General features: G+C 35.5%; 1 protein-coding gene across 3 annotated transcripts in view; it reads right to left on the bottom strand.

The window, feature by feature from the left end:
* LOC140150967 (cAMP-dependent protein kinase regulatory subunit-like) overlaps positions 1-27,950 on the bottom strand; it is a 111,371-nt gene that overhangs the window by 26,758 nt on the left and 56,663 nt on the right. For all 3 annotated transcript variants that reach the window (XM_072173132.1, XM_072173131.1, XM_072173133.1), the window contains exons 4-5: positions 17,633-17,694; positions 11,959-12,005 (exon numbers count right to left, since the gene is read on the bottom strand). In XM_072173132.1, the coding sequence (XP_072029233.1) occupies positions 11,959-12,005; positions 17,633-17,694 (109 nt within the window). The remainder of the gene's footprint in view (positions 1-11,958; positions 12,006-17,632; positions 17,695-27,950) is intronic.

Genomic DNA, 27,950 nt, shown 5'->3' with positions numbered 1-27,950 from the left:
TATTAGATGAGTGTATTCTGTTTTGACACTGAATGTGAATAAAATCTAGGACAGTCTATCCCTTGGTAGAAGTACCGTATTGGTCCGAGTATAGTCCCACCCGTTTTTTATGTGAAAATTTTTCACAATTGGGGGTGGGATTATACTCAATTTCAAAAAAAAAAAAAAAAAATTCAAGATATTTTGTATTTTAATATGAAAATTGATACTTTGTTTTCATGTCATACTCTATTAATGATTTCAAAATGCATTCAAATTCAATGCATTTTGATATCATTAATAGAGTATGACATGAATACAAATTATCAATTTTCATCTTAAAACATCTTGAATTTTTTTAAATTTTTTTTTTTAGGTCAACCATGAATGATCCTAGCATCTAGGTCTAGGTCCAGGGACACTCCAAAACCGAAAAAAAACTTTTTTTTTTTTTTACAATTTCTGAAATTTTTCAAAAATGGGGGTGGGATTATACTCGAACGTGGGACTATACTCGGACGAATACGGTAATTTATTTATGTCTTCTTTCCAAAGTATACATGTATGCTAAAGGTAGGTAGGTACATTGTAGGTGGTCCCATTTGTTCACATATTGTATTTTCTACCTTACATGTAGGACAATCACCAAAACAAGTCTTGAGTTAAAGGCCCATTCAGTGATCCCAGCGAAATTGTAAAAAAAAAATATATATATAATGAAATTGTGTATCAATTGCCTAAAAGTGAAAGATAAGTCATTAAAGTTGTCATTATTTCATATTTTTGAATACCAAATATTTGGCAAAAAACAACAAAAACAGCAGAATTTACAAAGACAAAGCCCAATTCAAATACATGGTTGATTTTTCTACTTACGGGTCTTTAAATGGATCCAGCGATTTGGATGAAGGAAGAAATATGTATCATAATGGCTCATAAAACATAAGGGACACAGGTGATGTGGCAACCACATTTTTTGTTCATACAACCTCTAGAGGAAATATATCTCAGGCCTTAAAGTCATAATGTACGATCTTTTTTCAGAATTTACCTTTATTTTTTTCAAAACCGATTTTTTGGCATATTTGTAATATTTACACATGTTCTAACTTAAATCTATGAGCAAACTGTCAAATTCGTCCTATTTGTAGTAAAACAGGACGATTTTCTGTTGGTCCGACATAAAGTCATAATTTTTTAGATGACTTTATGTCGGCCACCATCGCAAACCGTAGTCTCGTACAAAACTAGCTTGGTTACGCTCCCTCCACATGTGGTGGGAGCGTAACCAAACTGGCCGCGTGGGAGACTAACTCTGAGGCCGCACTTTTCGCTGTCCTTATCCAAATAGTGCGAGATGTTTCGAGTGATAGAGGTGAAGTTTATGATGTTGTTTCTTTGCAAATTCCCAATGTTTTTCAAGCGTCCAAATGTACTGGGAACTTTCATAATGATTGCATATTATCATTTTAGAAGAAAAAAAGAAAAATCTAAAAATTTAAAAAGATCGTACATTAAGGCTTTAAAGGAAGAAATCAAAAGGCATACAAACATGCTAATTATACTCTGTATTCTTGGTTAAATATTCAAAAGCTAATGCAAAGCGCACATATTATGTATAGCATTAGATTATACATGTATTTATGTTTGAAAAATCAAAAGGCATACCTAAAAGCTTGCACTCCTCCATATTCTTATGTGACATTTTACACCTGGGATATGCTAACTCTTACAGTAGCACACAATGCATTATAATATGGGCAATGTTTGTAATTTTCCTACTTGACATGAAAATTTACACACCATCTCTCACATGATGCATTATTACATGTATGTGTAGAATCAGGCTACATGTATTGGAAAATCAAAATGTGAAGCAAGAAAATCTTAATATGAACCAAACAGCTTATGTTGCTTTGCAATCTTAATGTTCCAAACCCAGGATATTCTACATTGTACCTCTCAGGCATTATAATACAGTCTAAGTTTATTTCTTTCCTAATGAAAAATTGCGAAACCAAATCCAAATGGGTTCTTTTGTTTTTTTTGCTTAAAATATCATACACTGATTAGAATCAAAAAGGCAGCTAGGCCTCGTTTGATATTAATATTGTTTTGATTAAGCATTGGGTTAGTGTACCTGTATAACTATATATAGAGAAAGTATGCTCTGCATGTTGCAGTCTTCTTATTTATTCTTCAGCCAAATATTTATAGAAATTCTAGTATTGCTTGAAAAGTACATCTTAATTATTTTACTTAACAACATTTATTCATGGCTAGGCTATCTTTTGACCACAGTGCTCAATCCCAAAAAGGAGAGCGATAAAAATCAAAACACACAGCCTTTTGCAAATCCTTCGCAAGTTTTATCTCCCCTCGTACGCTTGCGTAAATTCACCCCTGCGTCACGCCATTGATCGACAAATGAGCTGCTGCTGTGATGATGCTGTGATTCAATTTAGCCAATCAGAACCCGACTTCATGTTCACACCATAAACTGCGCCAAAATAAAAACTGTGAAGGAATTTTGCAAAAGATAATAGACCTTCCTGAATAAGAGTCATTACACTTGAGTTTCAAGCCAAAAGGCGATCGTCAGACGATACATTTTGTACATAACAAAACCATCTCCAATAATTGCTGATCAAAACAGCACAAAACTGCACTATAATACAGATCTTTAGACACATGTTGGTCAAATCTACTCAAAAATATGAAACTTGTAGAGTATTAGAAACCCGGGTCACATTAATATGATTAATACTCACAGCAACAGGGGCCATTAGACTATATTCCTGTTGGTAAAACCTACTTGGATGCCCTCCTTGCCACCTGTTTTGATCATGTCCTACATAGAGAAGTTAAGGTGGTATTGGATGCATTTTCTAGAAATAAGGAAATGCTTTGAGCATGTTTTAAACAGATTAATTGAGTTGGGTAAAGTACACTGATCAATATGCCTTTTGTTTGAAGCAAATCGGACATACGGTTTCTATACTACATCAAATTATATTTTCTTTGTATCTTATTGTTTTTATCAATAATCAATATAGTTAATGAGCTAAAAGGACTGTAAAGGCTCATTAATATGTAATTTTTGCCAATGTTTTGCTAAAAATCAATGCATAAATGTTCATGGTACTTTTATTTTGCATACTTTTGCCCTGAAACTTGGTCAAAGTGTTTCTAATATGTTCTAATGTATTATATATTGAAGCTATCCTCTCATTTGCATATTTGCATAATGAATGGGCGAATTTGCATAAATGCTAATTAATTATGCAAATTAGGGCGGCTAGCTCATTAATTATGCATAAATTATCTGGAAGTCATTAGGAACACTTTGACCAAGTTTGAAACCAATATTCTGTTAAATAAAAATGTTATGAACATTTATGCATTGGATTTTAGCAAAATATTGGCAAAAATTACATATTAATGAGCACTTTCAAGTCATATTAGCTCATTAACTATATTGATTATTGATAAAAACAATACAATACAAAGACATTTAAAATGTATGTATTATGAAAACCGTATGTCCGATTAGCTTCAAACAAAAGGCATATGGATCAGTGTTCTCTGCCCTACTCAATTAATGTGTTTAAAACATAAATAGAGCACTTCCAAAATGGGTCCAGAACCACCTTAAGCATATAGCTTACTACTTGAAATCTCTACCTACACTCACCCCCTTTGATTTGTCAAACTTACACTGAGTGGATATAAAACACGCAGGGATTGCGGATTATAGGCTATATTATGTTCTAGAATCCACTTAGTTTCCTGCACTACATGTTTATAATGTGTTCTAGATATGTATGTGACTTGATCATCATGCAAAATGAAGAGAATGCTGCAAAGTTCATACAGAGATTTCTGACATGCTCCATGTAGTGTATTAGCCAGGGCTCGAAAAAATGATTCCCCAGGAAGCAAGCTATATTACCACAATTTATAGCATGTTTTTATATACAAAAAAGACACAATTTCCCTCCAAATACCTGAATTTTCCTCCAAACACCAACATTTCCTGGGAATGAGCTTCCCAAATTCCCCACTTTTTCGAGCCATGTTTTTAGCAGTTTCAGTGGTGTAACATTCAATATTTGACATAAACTTATATACAAATAATTTATATTCAAATAATTTAAAAAAAACATGGATGTAACTTTAAATGGAAAAAAAATATGGAAGCAGTATATGACAAAAGCCATTGCATATACATACAAAACCATCCAGGTTGATGGGAAGTATATAAACCTTTAGATCCTCCTCTCTGCTAGATATATTACTTGCTATAAAACGAGGGGCCATCAATGCTAGATTTAAGTGGTTACGTATCATACTTGGGGTTATTTACAACTGGATGAACATGAAAATAACAGGGAGTAATGGTTCCCAGGTAAATATAAGGCCACTTTGTTGTTTATACTTTCATGTACAGCCCTTAGCTAGATAAGTCTGAACATGTTTAACATGGCAATGTCCACTATTGAATAGTTTTGTTGCTTTTGGACATAAAATATTGAGTATGGGAAGGGAACAGGAAAGGCCTCTCTTAGACAATGTTGAGATATCTTAAAGGAACACTCCGGCAATCACAACATTATGCCTTTTATGTTAGAAAAACAATTATCAAGCACAAATCACATGGTTTTATTTAAAACAAACTCATATTGACCTTAAAAACAAATAAAAACAGTCATCTCTCACTACACTGTATTCAAATTTCCTGGGCACCAAAATTGCCGATGGCAATGCAGAAAGCATAATCTTGCCAAACTATCCAGTTGCCACTGTAGAATTGCTTTATTCCATGTGGTTAGTAACTGGATAGGTGATCAAGATTCATGTCCCTGCTGTGGCAATGACGTCCCAGTAACACAATGTAGGTTGACGACAATTCATTGAGCACAAATAACCACAGGCAATTTGGGGGCGGGAACTTTGAATATCGCATGTGGAGAGACGGCAGTTTATATTCGTTTTCATGGTCAATATTAGCACTACTTTCGGGCTCTGTTGCTTTTATATACTATCCAGAGAGGTTGCGTTAGCAACTGACGGGCTTCGGTTGAATGCTCGGATGCTCACGCTACGCACTCGCTAAGTCCGCGAGGGCCACAAACTGCGGCTAGGTCAATATGAGTTTGTTTTAAATAAAACCATGTGTTTCGTGCTTGATAATTGTTTTTCTAACGTAAAAGGCATAATGTTGTGATTGCCGGAGTGTTCCTTTAACAGAGCAAATTCATGCAGGTCAATCTGCTCAAAACCACTTTGCCAAAACAATATTTTGATAGTTCATCTTTGAATCAACAATCAATAGAATAATTGGAACTGGCCTTCAGTAATCAACGAGACTGTCATCTTTTGCTGACATCAATTTGGATAAAGCGTATATACAAAAATATGCAAAGTACGAAAGAGAATTGTAGTTGGATTGGATTGTCATCAACACACACGATGCACTCCATCAACAGAAATGTATATGTCTAGGGCAGAAGTGTCAGGTTTCTGTTGTCTACTAAAAATCAAAATTTCTAAGGATGCGATATTCTAACCCACTTGTGCGAGTTGTGATATCTCAATTCAATGAATTTAAGGAGTTATAGTCAGCTTGACCGAATTTTGTGTTATTTAAAGGGGCATTTTTTGTTCCACAGCCTCACCCCCCTACTTTTCTCAAAGAAAGTTCAGATATTTATACCATTGGAAACCTCTTTAATGCTTGTGCGCAAAAAATTCTTGCAGATTCATTCCTTTGGCAAAAATATAATCAAATTTAGCTTTATGTTCTGTGAAATAAATTACAAGACAGTGGTATGGAACCTATGTAATACACATACTCATGCACGACTCGAAATTGCAAAATTGGAATCAAATGAAATTTTGGGAATAAGCTTTTTTGGTGGATATCTACTGAAACATCCCATAAAAAGAGAATGCTAGAATCAAGAAATACCCATTGCTTAATACAAATAATTTATTACAGCAAGGGTTTGTTCTTCAGCTGCTCTACACACTGCTATAAACACTTGTATAGACACCCCTACGCATAAAGCATGCCCTATAGCATTTGCATTTAAAATGCACCTACACTTCTCTGCATCGCTTCCACACGATTCTGTGTCAAATTTGCACACTGAATTATGAGGTCTGATTACACTGCAATCCTCACAACTCTTGTGTGATCTTAACATTTCACCTCAACTTGCAGAGAATGAGCTTCCACACCCACAGGATCATTTTAACCCTATAAACACCTTAAAGATTCTATAGGTCCTCAACCCTCTAAGATAGTAATGTATAATAAGTACTGATTGAAAAAGGATAGAGGATTTCCATCTGACCTTTAAATACTAACCCTTTCAGTTCCGATATCTCTACTTGACAAATATATGCAAGATTCCATTTCACCTCATGCATCCTGTGTTTAGAGTGTACCACTACCCAAATCCGAATCCTTTGAGGCGGTCGGAGGGGAGCATAACCCACTGGTGTTTGCACTCAAATGTGGAGACAAATAAAGCTTCCACACAGGAGGAATGGTATGGGTTCTATAAAAGATATCCCAAGTCTTGACATATGGGGTGTTATTGCATTCCCATGTGCATGATTTTTCTTGGGAAAAAGTCCAAAACTTATTTATTGGCTTTAACTCCAGAACCTCAAGACCTATGGAAATACAAATAAGATTCTTGGCTTCCTTGACTCCTTTCCTATAAGATCAATGTATTGATGTTAAGAAGTACACTGCAGTGGCTATAAATGGACAAATATGGCTCCAAAAATCTGACTCACCTTAACCAAACTCTAATCCTAAACTAAAGGAAATCATACCCAAAACCAGGGGCCAATCCGCAGAACTTGGTCGTAAACTATTGATACTTAAACACTCCTATTTTAATATGTACATCGCATAATATGACCATTGCATAGGATATACGACTGTCGTAAGTTAAAGACCGAGTTTCACAAACCGGACCCTGAAACCTAACCCTAGAACGCAGGGTGGCAAGGATGATGGTTTCTAATTACTTATACATGATATCCATGTATATTATCTTGACCAATTCCCCTGTCACTGGTTCTAATCATAATTTAGTATTCAATATCTACAACATGACAAGGGATTTCCAGTAACCTTTAACATATAATATCCCTCCTTACTCAAAACCCCTGCTATCCAAGCAAGATACCGATCACCATTTAGTATTCATTTGACAATTCTAGGACAGGATAAGGAAGGGGTTTCAGTTGACCTTTCTAAATCAAGCCACCTGCTTTAAGGGAAGGAGGGATGCTTGATGACTAACTTGTAAGCTCTTTTTGTAACAGGTTGCACGTCCTTTAAATCAGGTCAAACCATACATACAGCTCCTGTAAACTTAACTTAAGACTCTATAATGTAGATTAAAGACGAAAGGGGGGATGGGGGATGGGTGCCCCAGACTTCCAAATTTTGAATAGATTTTGGTTATAATTAAAGACAGAGATAAAAAGAATTTATCGCGTATGATGTCACTGTCTATCTGGTGCTGATCGGAGAAAAGGAATAGCAGCAAATGGCGAAAAATTACATACTTTTTCAAGGCAAAAAGCAGCTTTTCTAGGCATTGTTGACATGGTGCCTTCGCGAAAGAAAGTTTCCTACTATAAAGACCTAACTTTTGAGATGGTTTGCATGTTTGAAGGTGCAAAATTAACAATAAGGCGCGCAGTTATACCGCCGCGTTCAGCAAGTCATCATCACAACACTTGTAAACAAACCGTGCTCGAATTTGATTGACAGATGATATCAGACACAATAAATTCTTTTTATCTCTTTCTTTAATTATAATAGCAGTACATATCACATCCTCATCTTACACCGAATCAACTTGTCATGACAGGGTTAACAAGAGCACCACTGGTGCTGTAGCTCATTTGTTATGGGTTATGGTCAGGAATACCATGCATAGCTATGTATAGCCATGCATAGATATGTATAGCCATGCATAGCTATGTATAGCCATGCATAGCTATGTATAGCCATGCATAGTATAGCCATGCATAGTTATGTATAGCCATGCATAGCTATGTATAGCCATGCATAGCTATGTATAGCCATGCATAGCTATGTATAGCCATGCATAGCTATGTATAGCCATGGATAGTTATGTATAGCCATGGATAGCTATGTATAGCCATGGATAGCTATGTATGGCCATGTATAGCCATATGTAACCATGTCATGGCCATGTATAGCCATGTATAGCTATGTATACAGGGCTGCCAACTTTGAAAAACACATTTCAGTATTCTCAAAATCACCATAGTGCTGTGATCAAGCACAAATCAGCATTTTGAAAATATACTAACGGTTCTCAAGATATTTATTTATTCAAGGCATTTATTTATTTGTACCTTTTGCTTGTCGAGTATCCTTTGATTTTATTTTGTTTAATACAGTTTTGTTTGTATATTTAATGTCTTGGATGCACCATCGGATAGATGAGTGCCACTGATGTAAAAGCAATTTCCAAATAAAAACTTGAAACTTAAAAACTACAACACTTTCATGGTAAATGGCATGCATAGCTATGTATAGCCATGCATAGTTATGTATAGTCATGCATAGCTATGTATAGCCATGCATAGCTTAGTATAGCCATGCATAGCTATGTATAGCCATGCATAGCTATGTATAGCCATGCATAGCTATGTATAGCCATGCATATGTATAGCCATGGATAGCTATGTATGGCCATGTATAGCCATGCATAGTTATGTATAGCCATATGTAACCATGTCATAGCCATGTATAGCCATATATAGCTATGTATAGCCATGTATAGCCATGTATAACTATGTATACAGGGCTGCCAACTTTGAAAAAACACATTTCAGTATTCTCAAACCTCAAAATCACCATAGTGCTGTGATCAAGCACAAATCAGCATTTTGAAAATATACTTGCGGTTCTCAAGATATTTATTTATTTATTCAAGGCATTTATTTATTTCAGGTGGTGTATGACGTGCATTCCCTAAATTCAGTAAATTTTCATCGTCAACCGTGTAAGTGAATGGGATTATTTTGAAATTTTAAAACGCTTGAAATATCACAAACAAATAGGCCTATGTTGATAAATAATATAAATACAAGCTAAAACCGTTGGGGTTCGATAATGAACCCCACAAAACTAACCGAGTATATGGAAAATGCCATACGGCCGGGCGGTTTCACGAGTTGCCGGCTCGATCATGTCATCCGCCGCCTGATTTATTTGTACCTTTTGCTTGTCGAGTATCCTTTGATTTTATTTTGTTTAATACAGTTTTGTTCACAAGTATATTTAATGTCTTGGATGCACCATCGGATAGATGAGTGCCACTGATGTAAAAGCAATTTCCAAATAAAAACTTGAAACTTAAAAACTACAACACTTTCATGGTAAATGAAATAAATAAATAAATAAAATTTTGCACACACATCTAATTTTCCTGACTTCATATTTCAAACAAGTGCTCCCTTCAATCTTCAGAACAGGGAAAGACCACTAGCCTAGTGTTTACCCCAGCACTTCCCTGTTCAGACTTTCTGGTTGTCTGTTTTGTAATGTCAGAGAGGGGTTGTCATAGTCCCATATACTGATATACTAGGCCAGTGCCAGTCAAAAGGACATTTCACCTGTGTCCTTGAGTAAATATTTACATAACTAATTGGGTCAAGATGTGTGATATATAGTGTAAATGAGTGAGATGTTTGTTCATAATCAGGGTTGCCAACCAACAATTTGGTAGCCCAATTAGTTCTGATTTGGGAGAATTTGAGACACTATTTGCTCATGGCTCGTGCACAGAAGTAAGGGCCTATAGACTGCACAAGCCCAATTGGTGCTAAAAGCAACACTGAAAAGCAGACATTGTAGCCGCACTGAAACAGTAAAGTTCAACCATCTCTTTTACAAATTCGCACGATCAAGGAGTTTGTACAGTGTTTGTAATATGAAAAGCACCACAAACAGTACAGTCTGCATAGGAGACTATTCCATGAAACTAGTTAAAACTTTTCGTAAGAAAATGCTCCAAAAATGATACTTTCCGTCTGAATTTTTTTCGCTAAATAAGTAACAATCATGAACCATCATGCAAAGATCGCCGCCTCAAATTACCAGATCCATTGCTCAAACGATGTAGCAAGAGAAAGAAAAAAACATACAGAAAAATGGATCATACCTAGAGTTCATTGTGCTAACACAATGAGCTGAAAATGGCGTACCATGGCGTTGGGAAATTTGTTGATAGGGTCAGACAGATTTGTTTGGATCTGGAGTTGTAAAGGTATCATCTTTATTGCAGACCAAAGTTCATAGCTGATATACCGGCAGCAGGCACTCTCTTTTGAGAGACATGCAAGTAATTTATAACTCTCTTTTAATTCATTGGCTGCAGACTAACTCGTTATCATTTAAAACAGCTCTTGTGGACATCAGCTAATTTCAAAAAGACAGTGCTATAATAGCAGCCACAGAGTCTGGTACTTGTGTGCGTGTGTGGGCAATACAACAACAAGAATTTGTCTTTAAAAAAGACAAGTTCACGGATCAGGTGTATAGTACATGTACTTCGAGCTACTTTGGTCTAACATTCAATATTCGTATCTAACTTACTCTGCACTTATTCAACAATAAGTGATATGAGGCTTAATAATGATACCTGCGTCTTGACTCTGAAAACAATATTTTTAAAAACCTCATTTTGCATTTAGTTTTTAAGCCACCTCGGGAGCCACCTACAGGATCTCGTTTTGCATTTAGGTTTTTATTGCGTTGCAAAGAGATGTGGGAGAAACTGGCATCATTTCACTGCCGTGAAAAAATGTGTTTGGGTATGTACTCACTGTTCACTCTGATGAACAAATTGAGCTACCTTGAAATTCTCCCGGAAAAAAGGATAAATTCTGGTGTCCCAGTTTATCCATAGATAGAGATACTTTGTAAGCAGCTGATCCAGGCTGTGACAATTATTATAGATGTAGGCTGCTTCAGGTACTAGTCTTACCAGAATTGCGTCCCTAAATGGTGTATGGAGTGCCTTGGTCACACTGATCAGCAATAATCTGTGATTGTCTTCTACAAATCTGCAGCTTTTTTTCTGTTACCTCACTAGATGGGATCCTTAACACTCCCTTCCTATGGGCAAGTCTGATATGTGAGGGAGAATCCCATACTGTGTGCTAAATGCAATGACCAGTGTTCGAAATTTTGGTTGTCCGGGACAACTAAAAAAGTCGCCGGACAACCAAAAATACTGATTTGGTTGTCCACCGGACAACCATAAATCTAGCCAAAAGTCACATTTGTAGGCCTACAGACAACCAAAAACTTAGACGGACAACCAGAAATTGTAATCTGGTTGTCCGTGGGACAACCATTTATTTTTCCTAAATTCGAACACTGGCAATGACCTAGCAAAAGGCGGCCATCTTGGATGAGCAGTGAGGGTAAATTTCAAACCATTTGAAATGTTAATGGAGTATTTTTCCCCTTACGTACATATCCAAGATGGCTGTCGTCATCCACCTCGCAATATTGCAATGTGCTGGGAGTGTGATTTCGTGCAATATTGCAAGTTGTATGCAGGACATGTTAATGATCATTATTTTTATCAACTTGCTTTTTTTATACTCGCATCAACTCTAAAGAAATTATCTGAAAACAAGATGTGTAGCACACTCTCTCATGACCTGATTTGTCTATTGGGCTATTCCAGTTGAAATCCATACACCCCTATGGAAGACATGACCTCTAGAGCTCTCTATCTCCCACACAGGGGGTGTAGATTTCAAATGGAATCACCCATTCAGGTAACCCCATTTGAAATTCACACCCCCTGTGTAGAAGATTAAGGGCATGTCTTCCATAGGGGGTGTATGGATTTCAACTGGAATAGTCCATTCAATGACCTGGCCTGTAGGGATACTTACATCAACTTCACCTATGTCTATTACATAAAAGTTGTCACCTTCATCACCTGCAATAAAGAATACAGAAGAAAACTGGTTACAGTAACCTGTAAAGTCAATTCACATCAACTCTATGTTCTGTCTCGTTTATCAATGGCAGACAGAATAGAACAGGAAAACGGTGACATGTATGTGGATTCGCTGAAAGCTATGAACAAGTTGTCACCTACAGTAAGCCAAAAAATTAAGGTACCAGTTGTGTTCATCCCTGTTTATCCTAAATAAAGACAAGTATGTTAAAATTAAAACAGGCAGCCAATACCTGTACTCTTGAGCTCTGATGTAAGATCTTATTTGTTGAAATTGGTTGAGAATTAAAGAAACGGTGATCTAAAACCTCATGAAGAAACAAAATCCAAAGTTGCACTTTTGTGTTCTAATCAATGAACGCACGACGCTAGTTTTAACGTGCTAACCAATGGAAGCACAGTGTTAGTTTTCTTGTTCGCTTGCTTTGTGTACAAATCAATAGGGCTTGCAATGGAGCAAACTGCAACTTTAAAATTGGCATCTTCCTTGGGTATTTGGATCGTCATGGTTTTATTTCTAGACCAATTTCAACAAATGAGGTCTTAAATTCGAGCTACAAGATGCAGCTATTGACTGCTGGTTACAATTATGACATGTCTGTCTTTGTTTAGGATATACAGGGGGTGAACATAACTGGTACCTTAATTTTTTGGCTTACTGTATATCACCTGCAACTAGAATAGCCGCTTTCTGCTGAACAGTTCACTTGAAATGTGAATTCTAACAATTGCCACCGTCATCCCCTGAAACAGAGAATTTAGCGCATCTTATACTACCTCTATCACTGGCAAACATAACAAAGTAGAAAACTGACTAACATGGGCTGAAATATCACTGACTTACAACACTCAATAGTAATACATGCACCACCACTTCCATCAGTGCTCAAAATACAAAGGAAGGGAGGTTTGCCCTTAAATACTACACAATCGCCCCCATAAAAAATAAAAAATTGAAGTATTAATATCACCCCCTGTTCAAATGTGCAACAACTAACATGTTTGCAATCTCGCCAAAAATTAGCCCCAGTGAACCTTTGAATATTACTGGTATCTTTTTATTTTGACTCAGCTGAATATTAGTTATTACTGGTATCTTTTTGTTTTGACTCAGCTGAGCTTCCTTCATCATGTGCCAAATAATTTATATTCTAGTAGAAAACAGCTTACAATAAACTTTGATAAGAATTTACATAAATGATCAAAACTATAATTAGTCGCATAGCCATGAGCTGCATGCACATTATCCATCAATTTTGGCACTTCAAGAAAAATTCTATACAGTTAAAATAAAATTTGTGCACTGATATTTCTCAGTGAATGTCCAGAACAAAATTAATCATGGTCTCACACAACAACTTTTCTGAGGATCAGGTTTCTGCCACATCCCTTTAAGAAAAAAACAGAGAAAAAAAGAAGTTGCACTGATATTTCTCAGTGAATGTTCAGACAAAATTAATCATGGTCAATCACAAAAACCTATCCGAGGATCAGATTTCCACAACATCCCTTTAAGATGAAAAAAGAAGAAAAAAAGATGAAAAAGAAGATGCTTGAGGCGTCGGTAGAATTGCAATCAATTATGCAACGCCTCTTGATATTCACCGACACTGAACTTTTCAATATATGAACCACAGGTAGTATATATAATTTGCTGCTGTAGAACTTGGCAGAAATTGTATCCACTTCGGTGTCCGTTCTGATCAATACTGATTATCTAAATGGTAAGGATCATGTAACATGACAACTGAATTCTCAATTGTTGTCAAGCCACAACTTGGGGATATACCGATTAGCTCTTTACAAATTGTAGATTTCACACCTAGAAATGTGACACATACTAAGAAGTGAGGCAATTATCACAAAATTGGGTGTATCCTTTTTGTAAATTGATTTTAAAACATAAAGCATGGAATAAAGCTCATAAATCCCCATTGTAATTTATACACCAAATTCCGTGCAGTTTTTATACAAAAGATAAACCCTGATTGAACCATTTCTTGACATGGGATTTAATCTTCTTGAAATCAAGAAATTTGCTGAAACCTTGAAGAATTAGTGCAGTATGAAAAAGAAATGATGCCTACAAATGCAAAAGGCATGTTCAAATATGCACTGCAAATATCTATGCATATACATTTGTACACAACACATCCTGCATGAATGTGTTGACACCAATATTAATCTCACATTGTTCAAAATATATGATTGGTGCACTGCAATATATTCACATATAGCAAATGTGTCATTCTACAGTAAAAATAAATCAATCAAGCGAATTATGCACAGAAATAAACTCATGAGAATGAATTAAACATTCCATGGAATCAGGGCCCCCATTTCACAAACACTAATAATCAATATCTTGGGTACCGATTATTCATCCAGTTGGTATAAAGAAAGTACAGAATTAAAATACCGGAACTTGCGTTTTGTTAACATGACATTACGTCCGATACAATTGGACATCATCAGGTGACCGATTCACTGACAATCAATCTTCTTCTTCCTTATTAGTGCTGGCCTCATATATTATCGCACTGCGTACAGACAAGCTGTACATATTTTTACTCTGGAACCTAGAGTAGATGAGTGTATTTTTGAAGTACAGTCAACAGTACCGGGATGATCCCCTGCTCTTTTCGAATAGCCTGTGACTTTCTTTAACATGCACACTGCATTAACCCTAACCCAACTTGGACTCACTAAAGCTCACTATTAAAACCACTCTGCGTGCATGGATTCCACGGGACTTGATGACGCAATCAGACCAAGTCATATATACCCAGGGAATCGTTGGCGGGGCCAACGTCACCTGTGTAGCTACATGCTGGGGAACCTCTGCGTGGCATGCGAGGGGTCCGAGGTGCCAAGTGACTTTCTTCTTCATCTTCTCTCCTTTTTCGTTCCTTCTTTCCCTTCCGATAGCACAAAAACCACGGGTAGGGTTAGGGTTAATGTCAGAAATACATGTACACGGGGCCCGACGGCTTAAAGTGCCCTCCGAAGCACTAAGCAAGTAGAGTGAATTAAGTGCCTTGCACAAGGACACAAAGAGCCAGCCGAGCTCAGGCGGACCTGGGGTTCGAAACCCGTGACCCTTGGATTCACAGTCCAACGCCTTAACCGCTCGGCCACGCTCCACTCAGGTAAATCTTGAGTATGATTACACACCTGATCAATTAAACTTAAGATTGATCGTTTGTATATGTCATATCTTTTAACAAGTTAATTTTCAAGTCAAAACCCTGGGATCAAAATCTGTCATTTATGATCGTCCATTTCCAAAGCAATCCGAGGCACTAAGTTCTGCTTTACAAAATTGACATTGTTGCTGTTAAACATGGGAAAAACAAGTCCTGGACAGACAGTACGCCATGTCACTTTCTTTTATTTATGTCGATATTTATAAGGTAACTGATCACATACTAGTAATGGATCGCACAATTCTAACAGTATTAAAACACACCTGATCCCTGCCTGCATCTTTCCCACAAAGTACCTCACCAAACTGCCATCAAGACACAATAATAAGTGGATTTGATGTGCCGAAATCAAGGTAAGCCCCAACGCATGCCAATGCATATGACACTTCAAACACTAGGATCCACAACATGCTCATCTATCAAAGCACAGTTCTTTAACCCCAATACATTTGTACATTCATTGAATGACCTTTGAAAATTTGAATGCAAAAACTCATACTCTGCAACTTGAGGCCAAATTTGCACTATGATTATTTAATTGAGGTTATGGAACTATGCAACTGGAATGAGGCCATTGTGGTCCATAGTGAAACTAATGTGAGAAAGATGAGTGTGCTGACATACTACAAATTTACATACCAATAATAAAGGGCTATTCCAGTTGAAATCCACACCCCATGTGGAAGACATTACCTTGATCTTCCACACAGGGAGTATGAATTTCAAATGGAGCCACCCATTCAGGAAATTCCATTTGAAATCCAAACTCCCTGTGTGGAAGACTAAGTTCATGTCTTCCACAGGGGGTGTAATGGATTTCAACTGGAATTACCCAATGCATGCAGAATAAGATTGGAAATAAAGTGTTGCGTGATTTCAGAAAGGGAACAAGTTTTTTTGCTGATGTTCTTATTATTATTATGCACATGAATTGAATGCCCACAGCACAAGCTATAACTTTGCTTAAAGTTGGAACGATATTATGCTGTTAGCGTCTATAAGATGAAGTAAGTCAGAGTTCATTCTTGCAGGTGGCTTTCCGCAGGGTGTATGAATCAGTATGGAATAATTTCTTTAAGCTATATACTTCTCTCATTTTATTTTCAATTACAATTATATTTATACAAATGATATTGAACATGATAGGAAATTAGAACAGCCCCATTTGTAAGAATATTGGGTCAGCTTTAAGGCTTGATAAAACATCAAACCGGGCAGGATACTGTAAAAGCTGAAATGTTTGCGCAATTTAATTTTTGCGCTTTGGCAATTTTGACTATTTTATTTGTTTTACATTTGTGATTTTAAGCTTCCTAACATTGACCTACCGTATATTCTCTAATAAATACCCCAGGGGCGTAACATTTTTGAAAAGGGGGCGTTTATTAGAAGTGAATTTTACAGGAATTTTCAATGAAAATGTTTTGGAGTGAAATCACAAAATTTTAATACCAGTTTGAAATACAACATTGAGCTGACCATGCGGGCTACATACCGTATTTCGTCAAATAAACGTCCCCCTCGGGGTCGTTACATTTTCCCAAGAGGGGGGGGGGCATTTATTCAAGGTCAATTTTAGAACGATAATTCCTGTTAAAATCATTAGGTAAACTCACGCTAAAATGACGAAATATGAACTAGAAACACCGACTTCTGGTTCACTTCCGGGTTTCCGATCCAGATTTTCGCCAATTATTGACGCTATTATCGACCATGTGGGCAACTTAGGTAAGCTTACTACACAAGATAGTATGGAAATATCGGCATTTTGAAACATCTTGGTTGAAAAAAGTGGTGGGGCGTTTATTTGAAGGGGCGATTGAAATACAGTATTATCGGTAAACATTACAAAATTAGCTCTGTAAGTGCCTTTTATGCAAGAATAAGATTTATTTAGTTAATATATGAATGTTCTACTATAACATAGCGATGAATTGGATGGAAAGATAAGTTAGAATGGGGTTTGTCCATGCAAATTATTTTGTGATCATGACATGCTAGTTTTAAGCTTACTTACAATGTACCATGCTTATATGGCATGGAAATTTCTATAATATGTTGTTGAGGGCAGGCATTTGAGGTTACTTTTCACGGTAGCAACTTGCAATGCGAAAAGTGCTAAAATAAATTATGTCCAATTTTACACGATCGGATGAGCAGAGAAGAGATGAGACACAATTGACCTTTTCGGTAAATCCCATAAGCCTTTGCGAGAACACCCGAGATGTTGTCATTTGACCATCACGCTGATGTGCGCCGATGCACACATCATTTAGCGAACATTGTAACTGGGCATTGCGAGTCGGCATGACATCAAATTATGACATCTCAGGTGTACTAGCAAAGGCTTATGGGATTTACCGAAAAGGTCAGTGCAATTCAGCCCTGCAGTAAACTCACCTTGTTGAATAACTGTTTCCCCTGCATTGTGTTTTACTGGGAACATAGCATCAAAAATGTCACTGTAAAAAGAGAAGACAAAAAAACAAAATTGTTATCAGTATGAATATAATATAAATATAATATAATGTGATGTGTTTATGACTCATGAAATTGGCTGCTAAAACTGGCTGCTAAAACAATGCCACTCTGCATTTAAAATTAATAATTGAATATATGAGATTATTGAAAGCTATGATATATTGATATGATATATCGAACATTGCAATGAAATACAGTACAATAACAGTACAATAACCCTTAGGAAATTGAAAGTTGCCATTTTTTCCTCAGGTACAATATTCGACCCAATTTAGCGGCCAGTGTGTTGAAGTCAGTCATGGGGAAGGATGAATTTACGCAAAGAAACATTCAAAATATACAATCTAAAGTTAAACCCAGTCATAATCCTATAAGGTATAACTGTATTGGTATTTTAAATTTATTTAGACATTTGCCCAATTTTATTTTATTTGTTCAGGCATATCAAAAATGGGGTTCTTAGAGAGTTGTCACCTGAAAAAATCCATGGAGTGCTAAGGCCTTAAAAAAAATGTTTGATTGGCGTAACCCGACCGACCCTAAAAATAGGCCAGACCCTAGACTTTTTTCTTATATTTTAGCAAAAAATGTAAAATATTGGAAAAAATTAAGTAAAAGTTCAAATTTATGCAATTTACAGCTTCAAATGTGTGTAAAAAAAAAAAAAAAAAAAAATGCCGACCTACCTACCTACCCTAATTTATTTTAATGTTACACCAATCAAACAATTTTTTTATGGCCTAATTAGGTCAAATACAGCATACAGAATTTGTCCGAAGATGTATGTACTATTATTCAAAATTCATCAGTTGATTTTAACTATTTGAAGTTTGTGAGTAATTTGCTGGCAAATAGAAACAAAATTGATAAATGCTGCCAGAAGCTTCAAATAACACAGTGAAATAATTAGGAACTTGGGTTGAATGTGCATAGATAAGATCTATTGAATCTTTATTTGTATAGCACTATGATGGATCTATCTTATTCATGTTCATTTACAACAGACCTTACTATAATTAATTATAATGTGGATTTATCCAATTCAGAGCAAAACTAAGAAATGAAGATACCCACTCCTTTATACCTAACAGTTCAACACTAACCACAACAACAATCTTAATGCTATCTACCCATACATCATTGATGCCTATTTGTATGTTTTTGGCTACAATGTGGACTTGTTTGTTTCTTAAGATATTAACATGGTCATACTTGTTTGTGCAAAAAGAATTTATTTCTCTCTGTAAATAAGGGAACAGGTGCACTGGTGCATCTATAGACAAGTGTTACATTGAATAAATGAATCTAGAAGCTAGCAGTAACAGCAGCTACTTGGTTTTGCAAATTAGTAATTTTCAAAATTTTATCATAGAGGTTGTGCATATTATATGACGTATCATACTGTAAATATGGCGGACTACTCTGTGGCGTGCGCAGCACATTGAAAGTGGGGAGGAGCAGGTTGTTCAGTTCCCCCGAATGGAGTCTAAGAGCAAATTTTGATGTTTTTAACGTTTTTCCCCAGAATCCCCCCGAATGACCAACAAAAGTGGGGGGCCATGGCCCCCTGCCCCCCCCCCCCTTGCGCACGCCACTAGGTCTACTCAAATGCAGTCAACAAAATCATGATTGAAATTTACCGCGACAGTTTGCCTCACACACATATCAAATGCACTACGATCAAATAGGTTGATGACAACATTTGATTGAATGGACTGCACTGCACCATGAATACGGTGAAGGACACCGGTTCATATCCTTTGTTTGGAGCCAATCAATAATTTCATGCACAATAGGGTGGGGCGAAAAACACTTTTTTTCTCAGATCGACTTGGATCTCTTGGAGAATTTTACTTGGGTACATACTACTACTGTGCTGAAATATCATTAAGATCGAAGCATGTTTCACCCAGGCAGTAGATTTTCACAAAATCCCTACTTCTTTGCTATTTCTTACTGTACTTTTTTTACGCCCTACCCTAATGCACAACATCTATTGCAAATCCGGAGAAAAATGTTATTTGTATACACCTGGTTAAAATGCTTAAGGTAGTATTGTTTTAAACAGATTAATTGAGTAGGGTAAAGAATACTGATCAATATTCCTTTTGTTTGGAGCAAATCGGACATACGGTTTTCAAAATATATCAATTCATATTTTCTTAAACTGCAGTGTACTTCTTCATATTAATACACTGATCTAATTGGAAATGAGCCTAAGAAGCCAATGGTCGCATTTATTTTCCACAGGTCTTACAGTTCTTGAGTTATAAGACCAATAATACATGTATATACCAAAATAAAAGTTTTGGGCATTTTCACCCTCTCAAGAAAAATCATGCACAAGGGTGGAAATGACACATCTCATTTATAGAACCCATACCATTCTTTTTGGGCGGGTGCGGCGTGCCGCACCCGCCCTGTTTTCTCTGACTATTGACCTACTTTTTCACATGCCGCAGTGTTGAGAAAATATTCGTGCGGTTATATCCCAAACACCCACAGAGGTGATAGTTTACGGCAAGTTTTGTAATTATTACTTGCTTTTGATATGTAAGTAATGTCACGATAAAATCGTCATAGGCAGTAATGTGTTTGTATTAAAAGAAATAACAAAAATAATTATTTAAGTAATAGAAATACTATTTGGAAATTGCAGCAAGATTTGCAGATGTGTTTATTTGAACAGTACCAGTTCACCAGTTTTGCTAGTTTTCCTAATCTTTGGGCTAAATTAACAGCATCGTGAAGGTCATATATATCATTTTGACAGCTTCTGTATGGACTTAAATACAGCTTGTATGTACATTGTGTTCAGTGTGTACATAGGCTATTTACTTTTCAAATCTTGTGACAAATTGTGCTTGATAATGCTTGTATAAGGTATTATAGACAAATTATTAGAATGCATGTGCACCAGTAGAAATGGCCCAGGTTGAATAAAATAAATAAACATATGAATGAATATTTTATTCCCTGGATTATTTTTGTTGGGACAAAATAATGATATATATAGTTTGACGCTTTGAAATACAGTTATGTTAATCATAATAAAGTTACAAAGTTAAAAAATAATATCGAAATATTGTAAAATCAAAGTTTTCCCCTCGTAAGTTGTATCAAAACAACATATTGAGGAAATTGATATGACAGATTTTGAAACTTTGATACGGAAAGATAACCCTGTTGTCTCACCAGGGAAGATGAGCAGAAGTATTTCTATCTGATGATAAAAAAACCCTCTAGATATGATTACGAAAATGTTTTAAATAACTATTATCTACAACAGTTTTATAACAATGTTTTATATAAAATGTTAACATAAAACGTCTTCTGTTATGATGTGAAGGGTTAATATAAAAACAGGGAAAATCTGTTCCAACTGACCAGCAGAGATAAGCAATAGATAAGATTAAAATCAGGAAAATATGACACAACCTCCAATGGGGAATAACAAGCGTATAAACGTATAAAGTTAAAAACTCTTTAACTTTGTTTATACGTTTTGTGTTATTCCCCATTGGAAATCGATGTTGTGTCATATTTTCCTATTTTTAATTGTGAAGACTTACTCATCATAGTCTTTCATTTCTCTTGACAATTTTTTATTTGCCCGCCCTATTCCTTTTAAAGGAATTTTTATTTGTGACAGCTTTATTTGTCTCAATATCACCGCTATATCATGCTTCCCTCTGACCCACCTTATTCACAATCATCTACTAGTGAAATCATATGCATGGTTACACAATGTTACAATGTCGAATGTTGGCATTATGTAAAATATGGGTCAGTTTCACTATTTACGCTTCATTATTCACACACATGCATTTTACATTATCAATGCAACATTCTGTCAGCTCTACCTAAAGTTTATTCACTGCATTTTTCAAGCAGATGTTATCTAACTGAAAATTATAAATGCAATATATGACAGTACCCTTACAGTTTTGCATTATGCCATTGTAGAATGCAAAAAATAATGTAAATTTGTACACATTTTTGTATACATTCTACAGTAGTATACACTTTCTTTGGAGTAACTTTTGAATTGAAAATCTATTCCCAAATGTCAAAATGGTCGATGAAATACAAATCAATCATTAAAACCTGATGAAATATTTATATGGCTATGGAAATCAAATGTCTGTTTCAGAAAGCCACGCATAGGTGTGTTTTTCCTTCTTCTTTCAAAAGTCATGATTTAGCCCTTTGTTGTAAACAAAAGCTTTTTTCTATGTGATTTATGCTGGACGTGCAAATGCATTTTTTTGCATTGTTTAATTTAAACTGAACAATATTGCGGTAACATTAACAAGCCATGAATACAACATGTAGCAAGTTTAATGTTGCTCAAATGCCATGATTGTCAGGAACAAGCTATAAAGAAACGTGTTATAACCAGTTTGGTATCTCTTTATATCGTGTACTTTTTTTCATCCGCTCTTCAATTTGTTAAACAAATTGTCTTTATCAGGTACCGAATGACACTATTTTTGTATACATGTAATATTATGTGCAACTCTTCCATTATAACAACACACTATCAGGCTATTAGCATGTATAACGCAGCTAAAGATCAGCCATACCCCCTTCCTCACTGTGTAATTGAACATTAATATAAGGAATACATTTGGTAAATGTCTCTCGTTTCCTGCGGCAAGGAGCTACCTAGCTAACGCATTTAATCCAGCTCCGTCTCTCTCTCTCTAACCGTAATATTGATTTAATGAAACCAACATAAATTTCAATCCAATGTCTCCTTTTGTTTAGATAACAAGTTTCAGGTCTTATAAAACTAGGTTTTTCTGAAGGTTGTCTAACTAACAGACTATTCCAGTTGAAATCCTTACACCCCCTTATGGAAGGCATGACCTTAATTGTCTGCACAGGGGGTGTAGATTGAAAATGGAGTCACCCATTCAGGTAATCCCATTTGAAATTCACACCCCCTGTGTAGAAGATTAAGGACATGTCTTCCACGAGGGTGTACAGATTTCAATTGGAATAGCCCAATTATATTATCACTAGGATCCACAACATGCTCATCTATCAGGGCACAGTTCTTTAACCCCAATACATTTGTACAATCATTGAATGACTTTTGAAAATTTGGGTACAAAAACTCATACTCTGCAACTTGAGGTCAAATTTGCACTATGATTGTTTAATTGAGGTTACTGAAAGATGCCATTGGGATGAGGCCATTGTGGTCCATAGTGTATGGAAAGCTGTGAGATGCTATCCCTGTACATCCCTGCCACCATCTATATGCATGGAACTGAAGGCAAGGGTTAACACTAATTATGTGTAATGAGAGAAATATCACATATGTGGGAGGAGTAAAATGCAAGGCTATGAAAAGAATATTAGGGAGGATATTATTATAATATTCCTTTTTGGTAAAAAAATGTTTTAAATAGCCTTCATTTAGCACAAATTGTTTGTTGCACAATGCTCTAATAACAACCTGTACAAATGCAGCAGCGTCCACTCCCTGCTTAGTAGCTAATAATAAACATACAATGGAATCTATAATCATATATGTCTGTCAGTGTAAACAAATCAATTAAGTATTGACCAACACAACCTGTAGTTAATTATATAAGTGAATTGTTTAAAGGTTAGCAATATCATCAACTATAATCACAATTCAAAAACCACTCTACTCTTAATTTTATTTTCACTTCATCCACCTTTTTAGCTCTTATTGGATTGAAATTAAATAAATGACCATCAGTATTATTAGGGGTATACACCCTGGCCAATTTTTTATTTTTGCATTTTTCTCAAAATTATAGCACATTGGTGACAAGTAAGATATGTATATTATAGGGGCAAGGACTACAACTACTGTACTGAAAATTCAGCAACTCAAAGCAAATAGTTATTGATTTATTGATCAAATATTGGGTTTCCCTCATTTTTGACTGTAACTCCACAACTGTTGTCTGTGCTGAAATAAAATTTCCAGTGCAGTAGTTGTAGTCCTTGCCTATAATATACATATCTTACTTTGTCCCAAATGCTTATAATTTTGAGAAAAAATGCAAAACAGGCACAAAATTGGGCAGGGGTGTAGTACCTCCTTAAATACTTATTAAATTCAGTTCTTGAAAACAAGAAAAAATCAGAAAAAATCTCCCAATGTGTAATAACTTGGCTATAGGCTATACAATATTAGTAACTGATGATTATTTGCCTGAAAAGTTCTCTAGTTTGCATATTGCATATTGTATTATGACTTTGCCACTACATCTCCTGATCACTAGGTGGTCTTGGTATGGCGGCGCCCATGGGTCACATGTAGGCGTACAAAATATATTGCCTTTAATGAAATACCCCAAGCTCACTGTTTACTGCGTGACATTTAAAAGGCATATACATTTAGTAGAGAAACATACTATTCATTTGTACTTCAAATACTGTGAGATTACTTTTAAATTGCATTCTGTTTTATCCATGCCAGTGCTCAGAAGCAGTAATTTCAGTCTGAAGGTAGCCCTTAGGCCAAAAAAAAAATTGTTGTGTTGCCCGTATGGTCGGATTTCTTTTTCTTTTCTTTTTTTTAAACCTTCAGTTTTTAAAAAATCCCCTCAAATATTAAATAATGCTTCTTCAATAGGGACATTTGTCAATTTTGACTTCTGGGTACCTGTTAGTCATCAATTAAGGACTAGTCTTTCAATAAAATATTAATTTTAAGTGAAAAACATTGAGTTTTTGAACGTACCCTGATTTTTCAGGATTTAGGGTCGGACGGTTGAGGGCAACACAACAATTTTTTTTGGCCTTATTGCTATACCTAAATGCAAAGCCATGGTGAAGAAAACATGTACAGTAAGATTTTTAATTCTTTCACATTATGAGATGTGCTGTGCTAAAGTGTGCTTGTACTTAATATAACATTCCCAGTGCCATTCTTCACACCTTATGATCAAGCTCAGGCTTGTAACTTTGTGACATATTCTTGACAGCCTATTTTATGTGACAAATTTTTATCAAGGAATGTCTTTACACATCTTTTAGAGAATCTTGGTGTGGAATTCAATATTGACCTCACAGTACTCTATATTTGTATGCTTCACGCTTCTTAGATCAGGCAAAAAGTGGCTAAGAGGGTTTTTTTCATGGCAATGGGCCTTGAGCTGGAAGTGGAATATTTTAGTTTTTGAAATTCTGTTAACTTTATGATGTGCAATACATTACTTTTTACATTACTAGTGTGAATCAAAAACTGACTTTCCCTGTCAACGCTTTCATACCATGTACTAAAACAAAATTATATAATATGCCACCATTTTACAATATTGCAAAGGCCTGATACAATATTATAAACATCATGATAGTCAAGTCTGTTGTTAAACTGTTTCTAAAAGCTTTCTGACATTAAACTAAATTAATGTCCTATGGCATATTTCCCGTCAATGCTAAACATCAAACCAAGATATTAAAATATATTGACCTTTTCGGTTCCATCAATCAGATGAAATTGCATTCCGGTTTTATGAAAACATAAAATAATTTATGTTGCAGTTTAAGCAACCATGGATAAAACTATTAAAATATTTGAATTAAAAAAATAGTAACTGATGCCATGGAACACATTTCACCAATGGTAAACAGTAATGAGACTCTGTCCTCCATCATCAAAATTCCATTTTCACAATTTGGCATGTTCGAGTTAAAACCAAACCAAACCCATAAAAATATTTTCACATGAAGCGCTAAAGCCGTGTGAATATAAGCCTGTTACCACCAGTAGAATTGATGATATATAGTGGGTTGCAACTATAAATCTAACCACACATACATCTGCATAATATTCGAATATTTCTCCCTGTTCAAACACTCTTCACTACGCCTGATAGCAAGTCTCTGTCTGTCTGTACACAGCTTTTGTTTCTGGCACATTAGGGACCAATCGTTATTTACGGCAGGGGGGGAATGGGTGTTTTGGAAAAAAATATTGACAACATATTTCGCGTTCCCCCCTCGCGTCCGCTCAAAATTTTCGCGTTCCCCCTTGTTTTCCCAATTTTCTCCATTTAAAATTTAACAATACCCCCTCCTGGTTCAACTAGAAATTTCAGGTTCCCCCCTAAAGACCCCAAAAAAAGTTTGTGTTCCCCCCTAAATTTTCCCATTCCCCCCTCTGTCATAAATAACGATCGCTCCCTTACCTCGTAATTATTATGACAGAGCAAAAACGGAACAGGAATAATTTAAAATCAGCCCGAGTTTCATACGTGTAGCTTGGTACCCGATGCGAGTTTAGCTCATCATTTAGCAAATATATTGGTGTTGATGACGGTGCTCAATGTTTTAGCGTCAAATCAAATTTCATCCTTGAAAAGTACTTGATGAAAATTAAACAGGAAAGAGCATTGAGAGCGAAACAAACAAGACATAATAGAAGCAAATCTATTAGCCTATTTTGAAATCTATGCTGATTGAAAACCTGGCAGCCACTTTCCTTCTTGCTGTGTTTTTGTAGGTCACATCATACTTATGAATATTTAAACAAGAATTATGCTTAAAAGGCTAGTTACAGGAAATTGTAAGATTGTCTCATTGTTAGTATTGATTATTAGCGAGATTCATTTGTACAAGTTAGTAAATTGTTCAGAATGTCAAATTTAGCATCATTTAAACAATAACATAACAAAGTATAGAAAAAAAGGGTAAAAGCTTTGAAAACTTTCAAATTTCACATCAAAGTGAGTAGGATAAATTAACTCACTTCATAATATCTAATAAAATAAGTGGGGCATAAAAACCAGCTTGAAGTTACGGTAAATGCTGCGGATACATGGAGTGATGGAGCCAGGTATCCTTTACTGAGTGATTACGATAATGAATAACATGTCCTCAGATAGAGAACAACTTGATTCATCCATGAAGGGTATTAAATCATCTTATATTTTGTTAAATTATGATAATCAATAATGTGAACAGTTGAAAATTCAAATGCAGACATTTCAATGACAGGGACTGCCTTTTGAGAGGAGTGAGAGCAATCACACCTCTACAGCTCTTCTTTAAGTTGCATTTACAAGAGTGATATATAGCTCCTCTAGATGACTCGTTAAATTCTTTATGCTTTAATGGCCACAGGTGCAAACAGCTCTTCTAAAGCTCTTCTTGAAGAGACCAGAAGAGCATTCTACAGCTCTTTTCTAATTTTCAAAAGGCAGTCCCTGCAATGATATACAGATTGTAAGATGATCATTTTCATCTGAACTCCTCTGCTTTCAATTGAACCCTTGAACTGGTATGCTCATATTATATTCATTGCAACAACCCAGTGTCTTGATTAATTGAATTAATGCTCCTCCAATTTTCTCTGTGACTAAATTGTGCTCAAATTGGTGACACGGAAAGAACATCGTTGTCTCCTGCAGTGTAATTGCAATACGTCTTCTGAGACAGGGTTCAGTAATAAATAATTCACAAATTTGGCGTAATTTTATATCTTCCTATTTCGCTTTTCAGTTCCTTTTTTTTTTCTGAAATAAATTTTGAGTAGTATAGTAGTAGTCTATCTATATCATACTCAGATCAAATGTGCTTAAGGTAACATTTTATCAAAAATAATCTTGTTGCTTTATTTACCATTTTTTAATTAAATATTGTTATCCAATATTTTTGCAAATATGACTGCTCCCTGTTGTGTAAATCAAACAAAATTCAAAACTAAGCATTTTCATTACATTTTCAGTTATATAAGGGGGAATGTGTTCCCTCCTCTTCGGTGGGATTTTTAGACCTTTAGACCGTACATGAAATTTTAAAACCATTTTCATTCAATTTGATCCCAGTCTACCGTTGTCATGTTATGAATTAGCCATAAAATCTGTATCACATTCCGAATTTCAAAAAATCAAAATTATTTGATATCAAAAGGACATTCTTCGTATTCAGAAAGCAATTCGATATGTCTGATGTGCTCTAATGTCCCACAATAAATACTGTCCAAACGTTCATACCCCACCCCTTAAGACCTTTAGAGCAAGGTAAAATATTCAGTAGGTTTTTTTTAATGAGAGTAAAGACCTTTGGTAACTTTTGCATATACTGATTTAGTGATTTCTTCTGCAGTAAAAAGTAAACAAAATTTAGAGATATCTGAAAAAAAAAAAAAAAGGTTTTCCTCACATTCAAATTTCTGACTTATATACATGTGTAACATTTTGTACAAATTGTTGAAAAACTAAAAATAAAATTTTAAGATTCAACA

The sequence above is a fragment of the Amphiura filiformis genome, chromosome 4 (assembly GCF_039555335.1).
Source record: "Amphiura filiformis chromosome 4, Afil_fr2py, whole genome shotgun sequence".
Classification (NCBI taxonomy): domain Eukaryota; kingdom Metazoa; phylum Echinodermata; class Ophiuroidea; order Amphilepidida; family Amphiuridae; genus Amphiura; species Amphiura filiformis.
This window is presented reverse-complemented; position numbering and strand designations above follow the sequence as displayed.